Source organism: Solea senegalensis, linkage group LG2 (assembly GCF_019176455.1).
Source record: "Solea senegalensis isolate Sse05_10M linkage group LG2, IFAPA_SoseM_1, whole genome shotgun sequence".
Classification (NCBI taxonomy): Eukaryota; Metazoa; Chordata; class Actinopteri; order Pleuronectiformes; family Soleidae; genus Solea; species Solea senegalensis.
The window spans coordinates 8,224,650-8,238,364 of NC_058022.1; the positions used below are offsets into that span (position 1 = coordinate 8,224,650).

The following is a 13,715-nucleotide window of genomic DNA, read 5'->3' on the forward strand; positions in this document are numbered from 1 at the left end:
TGTGTGTTACTTTGACAGCCCTAAAAAGACGACAAAAAACGTTCAAACAAAAGAGCGGTGAGAAGGGCGCGGAAGGAGGAGGCGAAAATTGAGTCAAATTCATGGTTTTGACTACAGATAGTCGGACCATGCATTTATCGCTGAGGGTTATAATTAGCAATCAAAGACAACAGGAAGAGACGTGGGTTACGCTTTCATGCTGGCCAGCCACTGCCAGACCAGCTAAGGAGAAAATATCCTTCATAAAGTGAACAGATGTAGCGTATAACTGAATAACTGATATCACATAGGTAATAGGCAACCTGGCCATCCACTCTGCATGAGACACAACACGACTACTTAAGGAATTTTGCACAAACTTAATGTCAGAACAATCATGTTGAATGAATCAAAAACACACATTCATTCAACTGTCTCTTTTTATTGTCCTCAGAATTACAGCGAGTATTCAGTGCCTCATGCATTGCGGGTACGTTCTGTTTGGACTGAATGTCTTCAAATTACTTTTGACATGACAGGCAGGGAGGGCCGGCACGCACAAGAGGCTGACTGACAGTTATCACAAAACAATTCTCTCCACCTCTTCCAGTGATTCAGACGTTATTCTTGAGGGATTGTGAGGAGGTGTTAGGCTGCTAATTGTCAGCTGTTCAACTGAGAGACACAGAGCTAAAGGGAAAATCACTGCCCAAGCCTCTGATGGATGACTCATGGTGTCTTTCGTCATCTATCTTAAAGCATGACTAACTGTGACTGCAAGTGAGAGCAAGTTGTCCTGACTTCACATCACACCACAGGACAGGTAGAAAGCTACTGCATGAGGGGGTTTTACAGACGTGATTTTAATGTCATTGGACTCTATAGAGTCTTCCCGATTTTGAATTGTAATTATTAAACATGTTTGATATTTACAACTGAACAGCGATTGGGGCGTGAGCAGAACCCGACAATAACCAATAGGAGCGAGTTGACCAGGAAACAGATGTTGATTCTGTCTTCTCAGCCATGGCTTCATCCAAAGTTCTGTGTGTTTCTCGGCACAAAACATCACACACACACAACAGCCCACTGTTTATATTCTGAAGTCACGTTAAATCACATGAGTTTCTGTGAGATCCCAAATCACTGGAATCTCCTCCCTGAAATTGTTTGATTAAACGCCAAGTGTGTGGTCCAAGTGTGTGGTCCTGCGTATTCACTGTATCGTCTAGTCTGTGTTTTCACAGGATTAAAACATTGAAAATTGGTTGCAGAGTCCATTGTGTCTGTGGTCTCCCACATTTTTAAAATCAAGATCAGATTTTGAAATCTTTTTTGTCGTTGTATCTGTCACTCAAGCTCTGCTGCATTTTGTGAGTGAACTGTGACCATGTGCATGTGTGTCCCTACCGTCACCGTTTATGAATGAACACTGCCAGTCTATTATCCTTTCAGGCGCAGCGATAGTCAAGCTTTATTATGAGCAGGACGAGGGCTGGGAATTGATTAAAACGTTTTGATACAGCATCAATATCAATATTTGATGCTGATTCCTGAATGATAAATTTTCTGATACCAATTTTATTGAATCCGTTTCAATAACATTTTAGGTGCTGAAGTCAAGGTAAACCAGTCAATGTGCTAAATATATTAAAGATCAATACCCAGCCCGAGACAGAGATTGAGATTTTCTGTCATATGGAGAAAACTACTTTTTTCTTCCGATGAAAAGTTTAAATAGAAAACGAAACATGCCCTGTGACTCCGAATAAGCCCTTGATCAGAGTGAATAGCAAGCAACCTGAGTTTGCCTTGACGTTCACTCATCAAAATGAAATACTTATATTGACCCAGTTAACCTGTGCTTTCACGAAGAATGCCTGAATAAATAAAAAAAAATCATGTGCTTTGTATTTCATGTGCTTTTGAAAAGCAAAGCATATTCCATCCAATTCACTTGGAACGCAGTCTTATTCAATAAATGGCCTTGCCCGTGAAACAGTGGAGGACAGGGGAATAGAAGAAAATATGGTCAGAGGCAGCAAATAAGGACAAAGACATGATCTCAATGGCATCTGTTATATGGATATATCTAGACTATAAAGCAGCATGAAGCAATAGCAGAACGGGAAGAGGAAAGTCAAATTTATGAGCATAAAATTCATCTAGTCATTAATTCTCTACTGTCCTGCCTTTTGATTTTTGACTCTGAATAAATCTTTTTCAAATATACTTCCATTATGTATGAAAGTTGCTTCACTTGATTTTTACCACCATGTCTGAAATTTGTTTAAGCTCTATTTCTACATGAAAAATTTCAATATAGTTTGTTTTGTTTGCTGTTAGGAATTGAATAGGGAAGGACAGTTCATTAAAGATCAAGTTTTGCTCCTGAGTAAAAGTTAGAGTGTAATTAAGTAGTTTTAAACTTCTTTATAGACAGAAAACAACAACCATTATATATTATATTGTATACCTCTTTAGAAAAACAGTGTAGAAGAATCTGGTGTAGAAGAATCTTTTCTTTTTTTTTTTTAAATGGTGGCTTGGGACAGACACTTGGATGTCAAGTGTTGAGTTGAGTCCAAAGTGGTTCATACAGAGAGCAAAATCATGTGGAAACCACAAGTGAGTGACGAAGAAAGCTCTTGACATAAAAAGTGATGTGTCATTCACTGCTCTGCCAATTTGAACTGCCAATTTCAGTCATGAAAGGTGTTTTAAACTTTACAATCTGTTATATATCCACGATCCAATGTCTAAAGAAAACTTTTGTGCCAAAAACAATTAAACTGTTGAATTTTGAATTATGAAATTCCTAAACCAAATTGAATTGCCTGTAATTAATCTCCAATTTCTACCATCTTTTTAATCATTCTCACTCATTATCAGTCTTTATATTTATTTTTGGTGGAACCAGATAGTTGTCCATATTGTGGATGATAAAGTCCAACCAATGCTATTTTTCCCTATGAACTGTAATGGAGGACTGCGCATGAGTGTACTTGACAGTTAAATAACAACTTAGTGAAAATAGCCATAGACAGAATATAGGCGTTGTTTTTCATCAATCCAGATGTGCATTGTGTACATTTTCCCACTTCCACAACAGAAAGCGAAGCATTTCCAAAACCAGGCATCAGCATCTGGCAGTCACTGTTTGCCATTCAAATTTAATGGTGGAAAGCATATACTGGGCTGTCACTGCTGGGAAAAAGCAAAGCGCCAGGGCCTTCGCCTACAACCGCATCCTGCAGACTGCTATTCTTCAGAAGAAAGTGTGGCCTCAAGCAGTGGGAGAGACAGCTGATTGACTAAAAGAAGCAGCAGGCTGAGGGGGGTGTCATCTTTTCTTTGTCCAGAGGGTGAGGAGGTATGACAGAGAGATCATGAAAGCAAGAGACACCGAGGACATTGTACCTGATTTAAGGAACTGGAATATTTTTAGTGCAAGACATAAAATGACCAACAAAGAGAGGGTAGATGTTCCAAATCAACAAACATGCTCAACCTCAGTGAGGAAATCTGCAGTGCTCATGTATATCTCATCCCATTGAGCAGTTCTGTCCAAATACATCATACTGTATGTCATCCTTAAGGTGCAACCTTAGCTGTCAGAGGGGAAGCAACAGAGCAATAACAACCAATACTTCAAGAGGTATCAGATGCAAAAATAGAAACTTGAGAGTGGATCTGAGTGTCACTGCTGGAGGAGCCTTACTCTGAGCTACATCTGCCAGCCTTATCGACTAACTGAATTTTTAACACCATTGCAGAGGATTTGTTTGACCCAAAATAATCTAGATTAAAATTGAACTAATGTCAAACCCAGTCTGACTGGGATTCGATAAAACCCAACATTTTACTAAAAATATTCATATCTCTCTCTCTCTCTGCCGATGACAGTTTGCACTGCAGCAACCTGACTTTCATGCAAACGTGTTGGAGGAGATGGATCTGTCTTACTAAGAACTACCCAGAAATCATCTTTCACAGCCTGAAGTGGGAGCATTGTGTGTGTGGTGAGGTAAATGAAGATGGAGTCACCAGCTGAGGATTCTCAGGTGTATTATCCAGTTAGAAAATGGATCCGAGTCAAAGGCAGAAATGAGGAGCCGGTGCCATCCTCTCACTACAGATTGAGCAGATTAAATATGTCTTCCTGGTGGAGAAAGCTTTGACAAGTGTTGATGCTGCAGTTGAGATGGTCTAGCAGCCAGTGATATGGGATGTTGTTGGGGGATAACAGTACATTTTTTTCAAAGATTTCTCTACAAGCCTAGTTCATTCTACTTCACTTGCAAACCGATAATCAGAACACCAATGTGTATTGCAACACTGGGCCTATGGGCCCTACTCAGGACATGATGGGAAGTTGCTGAGCAGGAAATATTCAAAAGTGTGACCCGACGGCTTCCAGACACTTTAAGCAACAACTGCAACAAATCTAATCAGCTAATCAGATTATGGCAGCTAAAACACAAACAGTAATACAACAGTGGTTCATCAAAGAGAAGTAGAGAGAGTACAAGAAAAGGAAGGGATAGAACATCCGTAACCATGGCAGAGATCAGGGACTGTCTGGGTTGTTTCATGTTCATGTCATGTTTTCATCTAGTTTCATATGTCTTGTTCAATAGCTGTCAATTTTGCAAATTATATATAAATATAATTTACAAAAATTATATTTGTAATTCTGTATTGTGATTTTTTTAAGAAAATTCACAAAGTGTCAACAAGGCACCAGCCAAATCACGAATCTCAAAGCTTCAGAACGGGAGGTCAGATTTTGGCTACTACCACTTGGACAGAACTCAGCGGTCAACCTGTTGACATTAAACCTGGCTAAATGAATCCTAGTTTCTTGCATTATTCCATGTGTCACATCTCACATGCATTCTTGTGAGCATAATGTGTGTTTTTATGACGAAGCAGATGAAGCAAGAGCGACTCCTGATCAAAGTAAGAAAAGTAGAAGAGAGTAGATGAGTCACTCATGTCGCGTGAAGTCAGAGCAACTGCATAGACTCCCAATCGCACGTCAGAAGTCACATAGTGTGGACTCCACAAGAATACATTGGTAAATCGGAGGCTTTTACTCTACTCATTACAGCCGTCATTATGTCAAGATGCTGAATAATTGTCTGACTGCGTGACTCGGGGTATAATGCCAGGTGCTTAGTGTTAAATAACTCTGTCACAGCAACATGAACTCACTTTGTGCGGTTGGGACTCACCTCTCTCTGTTGAATTTGAGTGAATGCAGGACAGCCGGCCGCCTCTGACGCAGATTCCACAAGTGTAACGTGTCATCTGCACAGGCAGAGACCAACGCTCCCTAAAGGACAAAAAAAAAATATAAAAGAAAAGACATATCAATACTGAATCCTCCCAGAAACACAAAGTCCTGTACCCATAGTTGACTAGATTTTGGAAGATTAGACCGAGGGGAAGAAAAGATTGAGACTGAGATTAGATTTTAGATGTGTAAGACAACATATGCATGAAAAGTGAATACTTAGCCACAAGTACAGTGTCTCATAGATGGCTCAGACAGACAGACAGACAGTACCAATAACAGATGACTGCAATGCCCGCTATAACTAGGATAGAAATTAAACTGAATGAATCCTGTGAATGAAAAATAATCTTTAAGTGGTATCATAAGGTTCCATCCCTATACGTTTGAGGTCAGCATATTGTAATTACAGGGGAATTCCCCATGCAGGTTTCCGACCAGAGCGTCACTGTAAAGACCAGAGCCCAGGGAGAATTGCCTTTAAATTACAAATTTAGTCATGGGATTAAATACTGTCAAGAGCTGTGCAGAGAAGATGAATATATATAGCTTAGAAAACAGTTTTAGATATAATGTGATTTAAAGTGATTTTTTTTTTCTATTTACTCACTCACATAGAATTTATTTTAGTTAGTTTAGGAAAAGATTAAACAAGAGTAACCAATAAGACCATTATTACATGGGAGGAAGCATTTCTTTTTATTTAAATGTCCATCTGTTTTTCCACAAAAAAACCACATTGTTCTACATGAAAACATTTTTACTTGTCTGTAAATCAATGTAAATGATAAGATTATTATAAGATATTATAGCATTGCTATCTATAATTTACAGGTGTGTGAATGTGTAAGCTTTTTAAATTGAGGGGATGTTGGATCATCACTCAGAACTAATCAGGCAGCTGAGCCTCTGCCAACAGTTACATTTTATAATTTTCTACTTTGCATTTCATGTTTTCTGATATTTTCTTATTTGTCTCTCTCTCTTTTTTTCTTTTTTTTTTTTTAATTTAAGTGGCCCTGAAGAAAATGTTTGGGAACCACTGGCTTATTTTTAGACTGTAGAAAATACTTTATTGAACACATATTATTTCTCAGATTAGGGAAAGGTGAATTGTCAGTCAGAAGAATTCTGCATAGGGCCATAAAAGCTAGAACCTGAAATATATTGATGTAATGGCAACGGGAAGGTTCTTTCTATCATTATTATTATGTAAATTATGGGCTCAAGAAACTGAAAAACAAAATAGGTGCCCAATCATTGTAAAGACTCACTCTGGAGGCTTGTAATACAACACAAAATTGCAGCCGTTACTGTTCTGCAATCCTTACTGTCAGTGCTGTGGAAAAAAATCTTTCCTATGCAGGTGGCGTGTCTTTCTGTCACCCCAGTTGGCCTTGAAGGCAGAAAAGAGAAGCATGCAGAGGAGAAGGAGGAGGGACTGGAATGGAGGGAGAGGAGGCACAGCAACGGCATCATACAAGATGGAAGAGAGGAGACACTGTGAGAGGAAAACGGGTTGAGAGCCGCATATGCAGCTCCAATATTCTTTAATTGTCTTGACACCATGATGCAGCAGGTGAAATGGCAGTTGCCAAAGACAATTTATTAAGACACATGGAAGCATTCATTATAAAATAACTGAGCTGGGAGACATTTTTACGTTTTTTTCTTTATTGCACACCTACAAAGAGACAGATGTATTTACAATATTGCTAATAAATATGAATTGTCAAGATTAGGTAAAGTGAGATATGAAGATGATATTCTTTGCAAGATTGTATGACTAAATGTCTTTTTATTCCATATAAATCATATTAATATAGGTTTATTCATTAATGTATTATGCCACCTACAGTGCATGCCTACATAAGGAAAATAGCAGTTTTACTAAAACCTGGTGCAACGCATCTATCGTTGCTTTATACAAAGTCTTTTTTTTTATTGCGCACTGTCTCTTTCTAAGTGCATGTAATTATATAGGAGGTTGGTTAGGGTTAAAGAGCATTTTTGTATTTGATACTTCAGCATTCATTTGATTGATGAAAATTGTCTATAGTAGTCTTTGAACACTCTCTGAATCAGAGGGTCTATTTATGTTTGATCAATCTACCTTTCCTCATCTTGTTATTCATGGTCTGGCAGAGTAAATGCAGCACAATTCTGAGGCGACAGCTCTTCTACATCAGACACTATCATAATGTCATAGATTAGGCCTGAGCTAACTAAGGTATATGCTGGTTCCTTAATTGCATTGAGGTTATTCAGTTCTCTAAAGTCAGATGACTTTGGTTCATGTCAAACTTTAATGATGTGTGTGTCTGGCTGCCTGTAAGTAGTACCTAGCATTGCAGCTGTCATTCTTATGCTACTCATCTTCATTCCTTCTGCACAAGAAGAAAATTAGATTAAAACAAGGGGTTTAATAAATTGCTATTTCCTTGATGCCCCACAGGTGATAAAATGTTAACCAGACAATGTAAAATGTCTGTTTTAATAATTTCTGGAAAAAAAAGCGATGGAGCCAGCAGTTGGGGGCAAGGGGCTCATGGCCAATCTTATACGTTTGCTTTACTGTAGATATAGATGAATTTGAATGTTAAGTGTGCTGATATCAGCTCATGCACGTCACAATTCTTTATCTTCTTCCTTTTGGGGTAACAACAATGGACCACTTGCCTCCATCTTGTCCTCTCCCTTGTGTCCTCTTCTGCTACACCAACTGTCCTCATTCACAACATCCATGATCCTTCTCTGGGGTCTTCCTCTTTTCATACTGCCCAGCAGCTCCAACTTCAACATCCTTTGTCCAGTATTATCACTATCCCTCCTGTGCACGTGACCAAAACCATCTTGACCTTGCCTCTCTTACTTTATTTCCAAACCGTTCAGCCTGAGCTGTCCCTCGAATATGCTCATGTCTAATCCTGTCCATCCTGGTCACTCCCGACAATAATCTCAGCATCTTCAGTTTTGCCAACTCCAGCTATGCCTCTGCATGATTTATGTTCAACTTTCCAAGCAGTGTGTTAAATCACATCACGTTATGTAAATATTCCAACATGGACACTAGCTGACAAATTATTTTGTATTTTTAAGCCCAAATAGTACAATGTCTCGAAGGAGCCTTTTCTTTCTCTGAGCGATCAACATTGGTGGACAAAGCAGACTTCACATCGTCATCCCTTTAGCAATAGCCTTTGAATTGCTAACTTCTGACAGCTACCTCCAGTCGCAAGCATCAGATCCAACCACAGTCCAATTTTAAAATGATGCATTTATGTGAGTCAGCCTTAAGTGATTTCCAATTTTGCCTTTCCAGAACGGCACAACAATCAACAACAATCATTCTCACCTTTTCTCTCTGCAAGCATCCTCCTGTTGCCTCCATTCAGCAAGCCCAAACCTCATGTGACATCAATCTTCAACAGACCCCACAGCCTCCCCAGATGTATCATTCATCAAGCAAAATAAACAAACACATTAATTAGCCTATTCATACCCTCCGCCGACACAGTTCTCCTCCTAAATAGAGGCTGACAGGGATGACATGGTCTAGGCTTGACTACATCATAAAACATGCAGATCTCTGAGTGACAAAGAGAAACAGCTCAACAGTCACAGGTACCTGGAATAAAGTGGCCACTTTTGTGGGTTCACACGTCTAATGGGAGGGAGTTATTACACTTCAATGAACGTCAATAGGCCGGTCTGAATCTGCAAGTCAAGCGTTAGCAGGGCGGCTGACAGCCCCCACACTGTATCAAAGAGAGGACATTGTATTGTCATTAGTCAACCCATCATATAACGGGAAGACCTGCAGCGGTCACTTAATATGTTAATATGTGAGACATACATGTGGAACACAATGTGCAGATACATACAGTACATCTATGTGGCAAATGGTCTGTATTGTATTTATATAGTGCTTCCGTAGTCTTGATGACCACTGCTTTACACTACAGTACAGTTTTTTGCCATTCATGTATTCACTCAGACATTCATAGAGTGCTATGAGTGTTTTTTTCTTATCACACGTTTATTCATATGCTGCTGCACGGTCGTCAGGAGCAACTTGGGGTTAATTGTCCAGGAACACATGAATATGTGTGTCCATATGTGCCCACTGTAGAAACCCACAAATTAAACGCATAAAAATGAAATTGCAATGATATTTTTTCATCTACAGCAAGCAATCACATAGAAACAATACATTGCCTGTGTTTAAAAAGTCAGCATCTGAAAAAAACGCACACATACATCTCTTCAGACCCATCCACATCCATTTTCCTCAGACACATCACAAGTAGGCCACTGAGTGATAGAGAAGTGGGCTGAAAGAGCCAGTGGGCATGAAAAGATACAGGGTGCATCGAGGAAAAAAAGAAGCAGGAAGAGCACATACAATAGAGTAACGGTGAAAGAAAAAAGCGGTAGAGACCTGTGTAACTCGGTTCCTGCTCTTTCACACAAATACACCAGCAGGATTTTGTTTGTAAACAAAATGTGGTATCAAACTGCATCATGCTCACAAAGCTGCTGTTAAAAGGGTAAATGAACCACTGCCAAGTGTCAGCCCACATAGTCCTAGTCTGTCAATAGAGAAGCAGGCAGAGAGGGAGGGAGAAATGGTAATATAGGCAAGAAATGGTTCATTTCAGAGGGTCTGTTGCATTTCTCAGTGTCATCACAATCTCGTCCATCAACATCAGTCATCATCGTTCAAGAAATGGCATGAGATGGAACCCATGGTGCGAAAGGTGATCTTGATTTCTGGCAGATATTTCCGACTGACAATAATATGAGTTAACAGCAACAATAATAATCTGATTTTTAAAAAAAAACATTATAACAGAGTGTATCTTACCTCATTGATGAGGAACTGCAGTTGAAGAACAGCTGCTCCACTCTCATGCTGACAATAGCAGTCCACCCCAGGCCGTCCCAGTCTGATGACATCACAGAGTCAAGGAAGTTTTTACAGTGTTTTATGGGTTTTTCAGCACAGCACAGAACATATTACACATTGTATGAGTGAGTGATCGTGGTAGGTTAAACATCATGGCTTTGTGTGAACTAATTTGACTATTTTATGAATCTAACACAGGCTGAAAACCACTGCAACTCGTGCCATTGGTCTGGTATAAGGTGGTGCAATGTCAAATGTGATCGTAAAGAATGGCTGGATTTGTAAAATGGATTGTGCTATTTAATGATTGCTGGCACACTCTCCACTGTGTGTCCTCTTCCACCAGGGAAGTCAAGTTCAGAGCAAAACATCCACGCAAGCAGCAAATGAGGAGCATCCCTAAAAGAGCTTCAACAAATTTCAACATTTCAACCTTCACAGAGATATGGTTTTACTGCATTGCTATATCATTACTGAATTAGCTTTATCTAGTTATATTTAATGAACTGAATGTACAGTAACAAGCAACAAAAGGTTAACAACCATGCAAATGAATGTAGTAACTCACAGGTACTGCTCACATACTAAACCAAAATTAATTGTGTGGTGGAGATGGGCATTTGATTATAAAAAGTAAATCAATCAATGCGACCATTCCTAATTATACTCAAAAAGATACAAAACTGGAAAAACATGCATCAGTGATTACCGATGACAAAATTTGTGGTACATCTATTACCACAAGGTAGCAAGTAGAGTTTAGATTAAAAAAAACGGTCTCACTTCGGGCTTGGGCAAAGAATCCAAACTCTAGTAGCAATCATTTAGTTAAGTTCAATACATCGTGGACCCCACCGAAGTGATACATTTTACTAGGGTCTTTGAATGCATCTCATTGGCTGCTCCTCTAAGCTTAACATGCTGAGAACCTTACATTACTTTCATGAGCTCATTTGGAGGATACTATTTTTCTTGCAACTGCACCAAAGACGTGCTGTGTTATTACATAACTTTTATACCAAAAAGAAAAAGAAGAGCTGGCAATATGGACCAGCAAGGATTAAGTCTGTTCAGTGAATGTACAGTACAGTGTATACTCGTGTTGTAGGACACGGTTTATACTCGATTTACACAAGAATAACCCTGTGACGAGCAAAACAATTTACATGCTGCTTGTACAAGTACGGTTACTAGAGGAAGCAAAATCCCCAAGTACGTCCCTCAGAGCAGGTGGAAATCAGCAGGAGGGGGAAATGACACAACAGGAAACCAGAGCCAGTTGGATCTGGTGTAGAAGCATATATTTAATGACCAGTGCTTTTACTTCATTAAAGTTACAGCAAAGAACCACAGAGACCTGCAATGAACAAAATGATCCAGTTAAAGCCCTGCAGTTTCTGTGTGTAAACCTAAAGCACCTGAGTGAGAGTGAGATTTTAATTATTATGCTGTGTTAGTATGGACTTACTAAACACGTACTCTGTATTTTTACACCTTGAATAATCAAAAACTTTAATTGTGAATTTTGTAAAAACACTTTAACTGTGTTTTGACTGTGTCTAATTTAAAGAACATATAGTCACACTCTCATATAGTTACACTCTCTCCTGTTTTGATGTGACGACAGTTTAGCAGTATTGACATATGCGTGAAAGAGTTATGGCCAAACAATTGGTTTGTGATCACAGTGACCTTGACCGTTGGTCATGAAAATATAATTAGTCTAATCAAACATCTGTGCCAAGTCTAAAAAAAAATATAATAATCCCTCAAGCCATTCCTTAAATATTGTGTTCACAAGAACAGGGTAGATTGACAGACAGGGATACATTAGAATAATAGCCACAGCTGTTCCTATCACATGAACACAAAATCAAAAGTTATATTCAATTCAAAGAATCTGTAGTAGATTTATGATATTCAATAGTGTTGTCGGTAGCTTTCATAGTTTCAGTTTCCTTTTGTCACATCTTGTTTTGTCAATGTTTGTGACTGAAGCCATTCATCCATTATGTTTAGTCTGCAGCAATCAGTGGTATGGCTGTACTGGGATTAATCTTACTCCAGTTTCTTTTCATTACATGCACCGAGTAGTTTTAGGCCACTTCTAACAACTGTGAGAAATGTAATGAAGTCCTTATACAGAACTCACAGCGTGACTAGCTTGTCCTCCCCGTCTCCCTCAAGAAATTCCTGTTGACCTCGCTTGGCATCAATGCTTTCAACACCTTTCAAATAGCTCGGGGCAAGCATGTATGAGGAATTGTGTTCAGTACTCTGACAGTGAGCAAAAAGAAAAATCTGGGAGTGAGAAACACACGTGTTGAGTTTTGATGAAAAACACAAGTAAACAATTTGACCAGCTGCTGTGGTTGGTTCAAGTATAATAGGACAGCGAATCAATATTTGATCTTTTTTAATTTGTAAAGATTGCACCAGTATTGTACTCGCAGTGTTCAGAAATGTTTTAGACTCCAGGAGATAGTATACACACATCTCATTTCAGTTACACTATGTGCTCTGAAACCAACAGGGCAGAAATTCCTTGTCTTGCTAGACTGAATTATCACATCTACAGCTACAGCAGCAGCAACCAAGGATCCTGATATGATGAATTTCTTGAACTAGGCTCCAAATCTCAGGTGCACTGGGGAGGAAAGAAAACACTGCTTGTGACTGTCAGTCAAAGCTAAGTTTCAGTCTTGTTTCAAAACTGCTAACTTTTGCAGTATAAACAAACAAAACAAAAAAAAAATAACAATAAAGCTTTGAAATCCACTTTAACACAAACTTCAAATTGAATTAGGCGCTATTTGCAAAAACTGCAATGTAAGAGGAATTGTTGCAAGTTCAGGATTGAAGCTGCTGTCTCAGCGCTTCAATCTGTTGTATTTTGTGCTTGATAACCAGCTCATCCATGCTATCGTTGCCCTGACAATATTAGGATTATCAATTCTTGTATTGAGCATCCAGTGATGAATAGACATGAATAGTTATTGGCTGTGTAGCATTCCCAGCTCTTAAAAATATCTTTATTCCAATTGCCTATAATTAAACCTCATAAAATTTTTAAACCAAGATCTATGAAAAAGAGAAGTTTTTCAATAGAGTCCACAGCATTACTTTAGTGTGAAGAAAAAAAAGCTGTTAAGGGATGGCTCCTATTGATTTTATGCTCTCTTTCCTCCTGGTCAGCTTTTTCCGTTCCCTCTGATCCAAATTGACAGAACTGCAAAATACAGGCTAAGGTGAGACCTTCTGCTCCTCCGAACTGAAAGAAATCAGTTCTATCCATTTATTACCTCAGTCCACACGCATTTCTTGCATGAATACCCACACAGCTGGTTCTCCAAGAACAAACAACCTAAATTAAAAACAAACCAGAGGTGGCTGTTGTGAGTGTTATAAAATGTTAGCCTGGACAGTGTAGGTGAGACTTGACTGCCAGTAGAGGTAAACCCAGGTTTATATGTCACATAAGCCTACAGCAGTGTCAACATATTACACTGCAACTAAAGATTATTTTAT

At 38.9% G+C, this 13,715-nt stretch overlaps 1 protein-coding gene across 10 annotated transcripts in view; it reads right to left on the reverse strand.

Annotated features, from left to right (window-relative positions):
* The window catches only part of stxbp5l (syntaxin binding protein 5L), a 115,900-nt gene that overhangs the window by 55,287 nt on the left and 46,898 nt on the right, over nucleotides 1–13,715 (reverse strand). For all 10 annotated transcript variants that reach the window (XM_044019505.1, XM_044019503.1, XM_044019504.1 and 7 more), the window contains exons 3-4: nucleotides 10,146–10,227; nucleotides 5,217–5,317 (exon numbers count right to left, since the gene is read on the reverse strand). In XM_044019505.1, coding sequence (XP_043875440.1) covers nucleotides 5,217–5,317; nucleotides 10,146–10,227 — 183 coding nt within the window. The remainder of the gene's footprint in view (nucleotides 1–5,216; nucleotides 5,318–10,145; nucleotides 10,228–13,715) is intronic.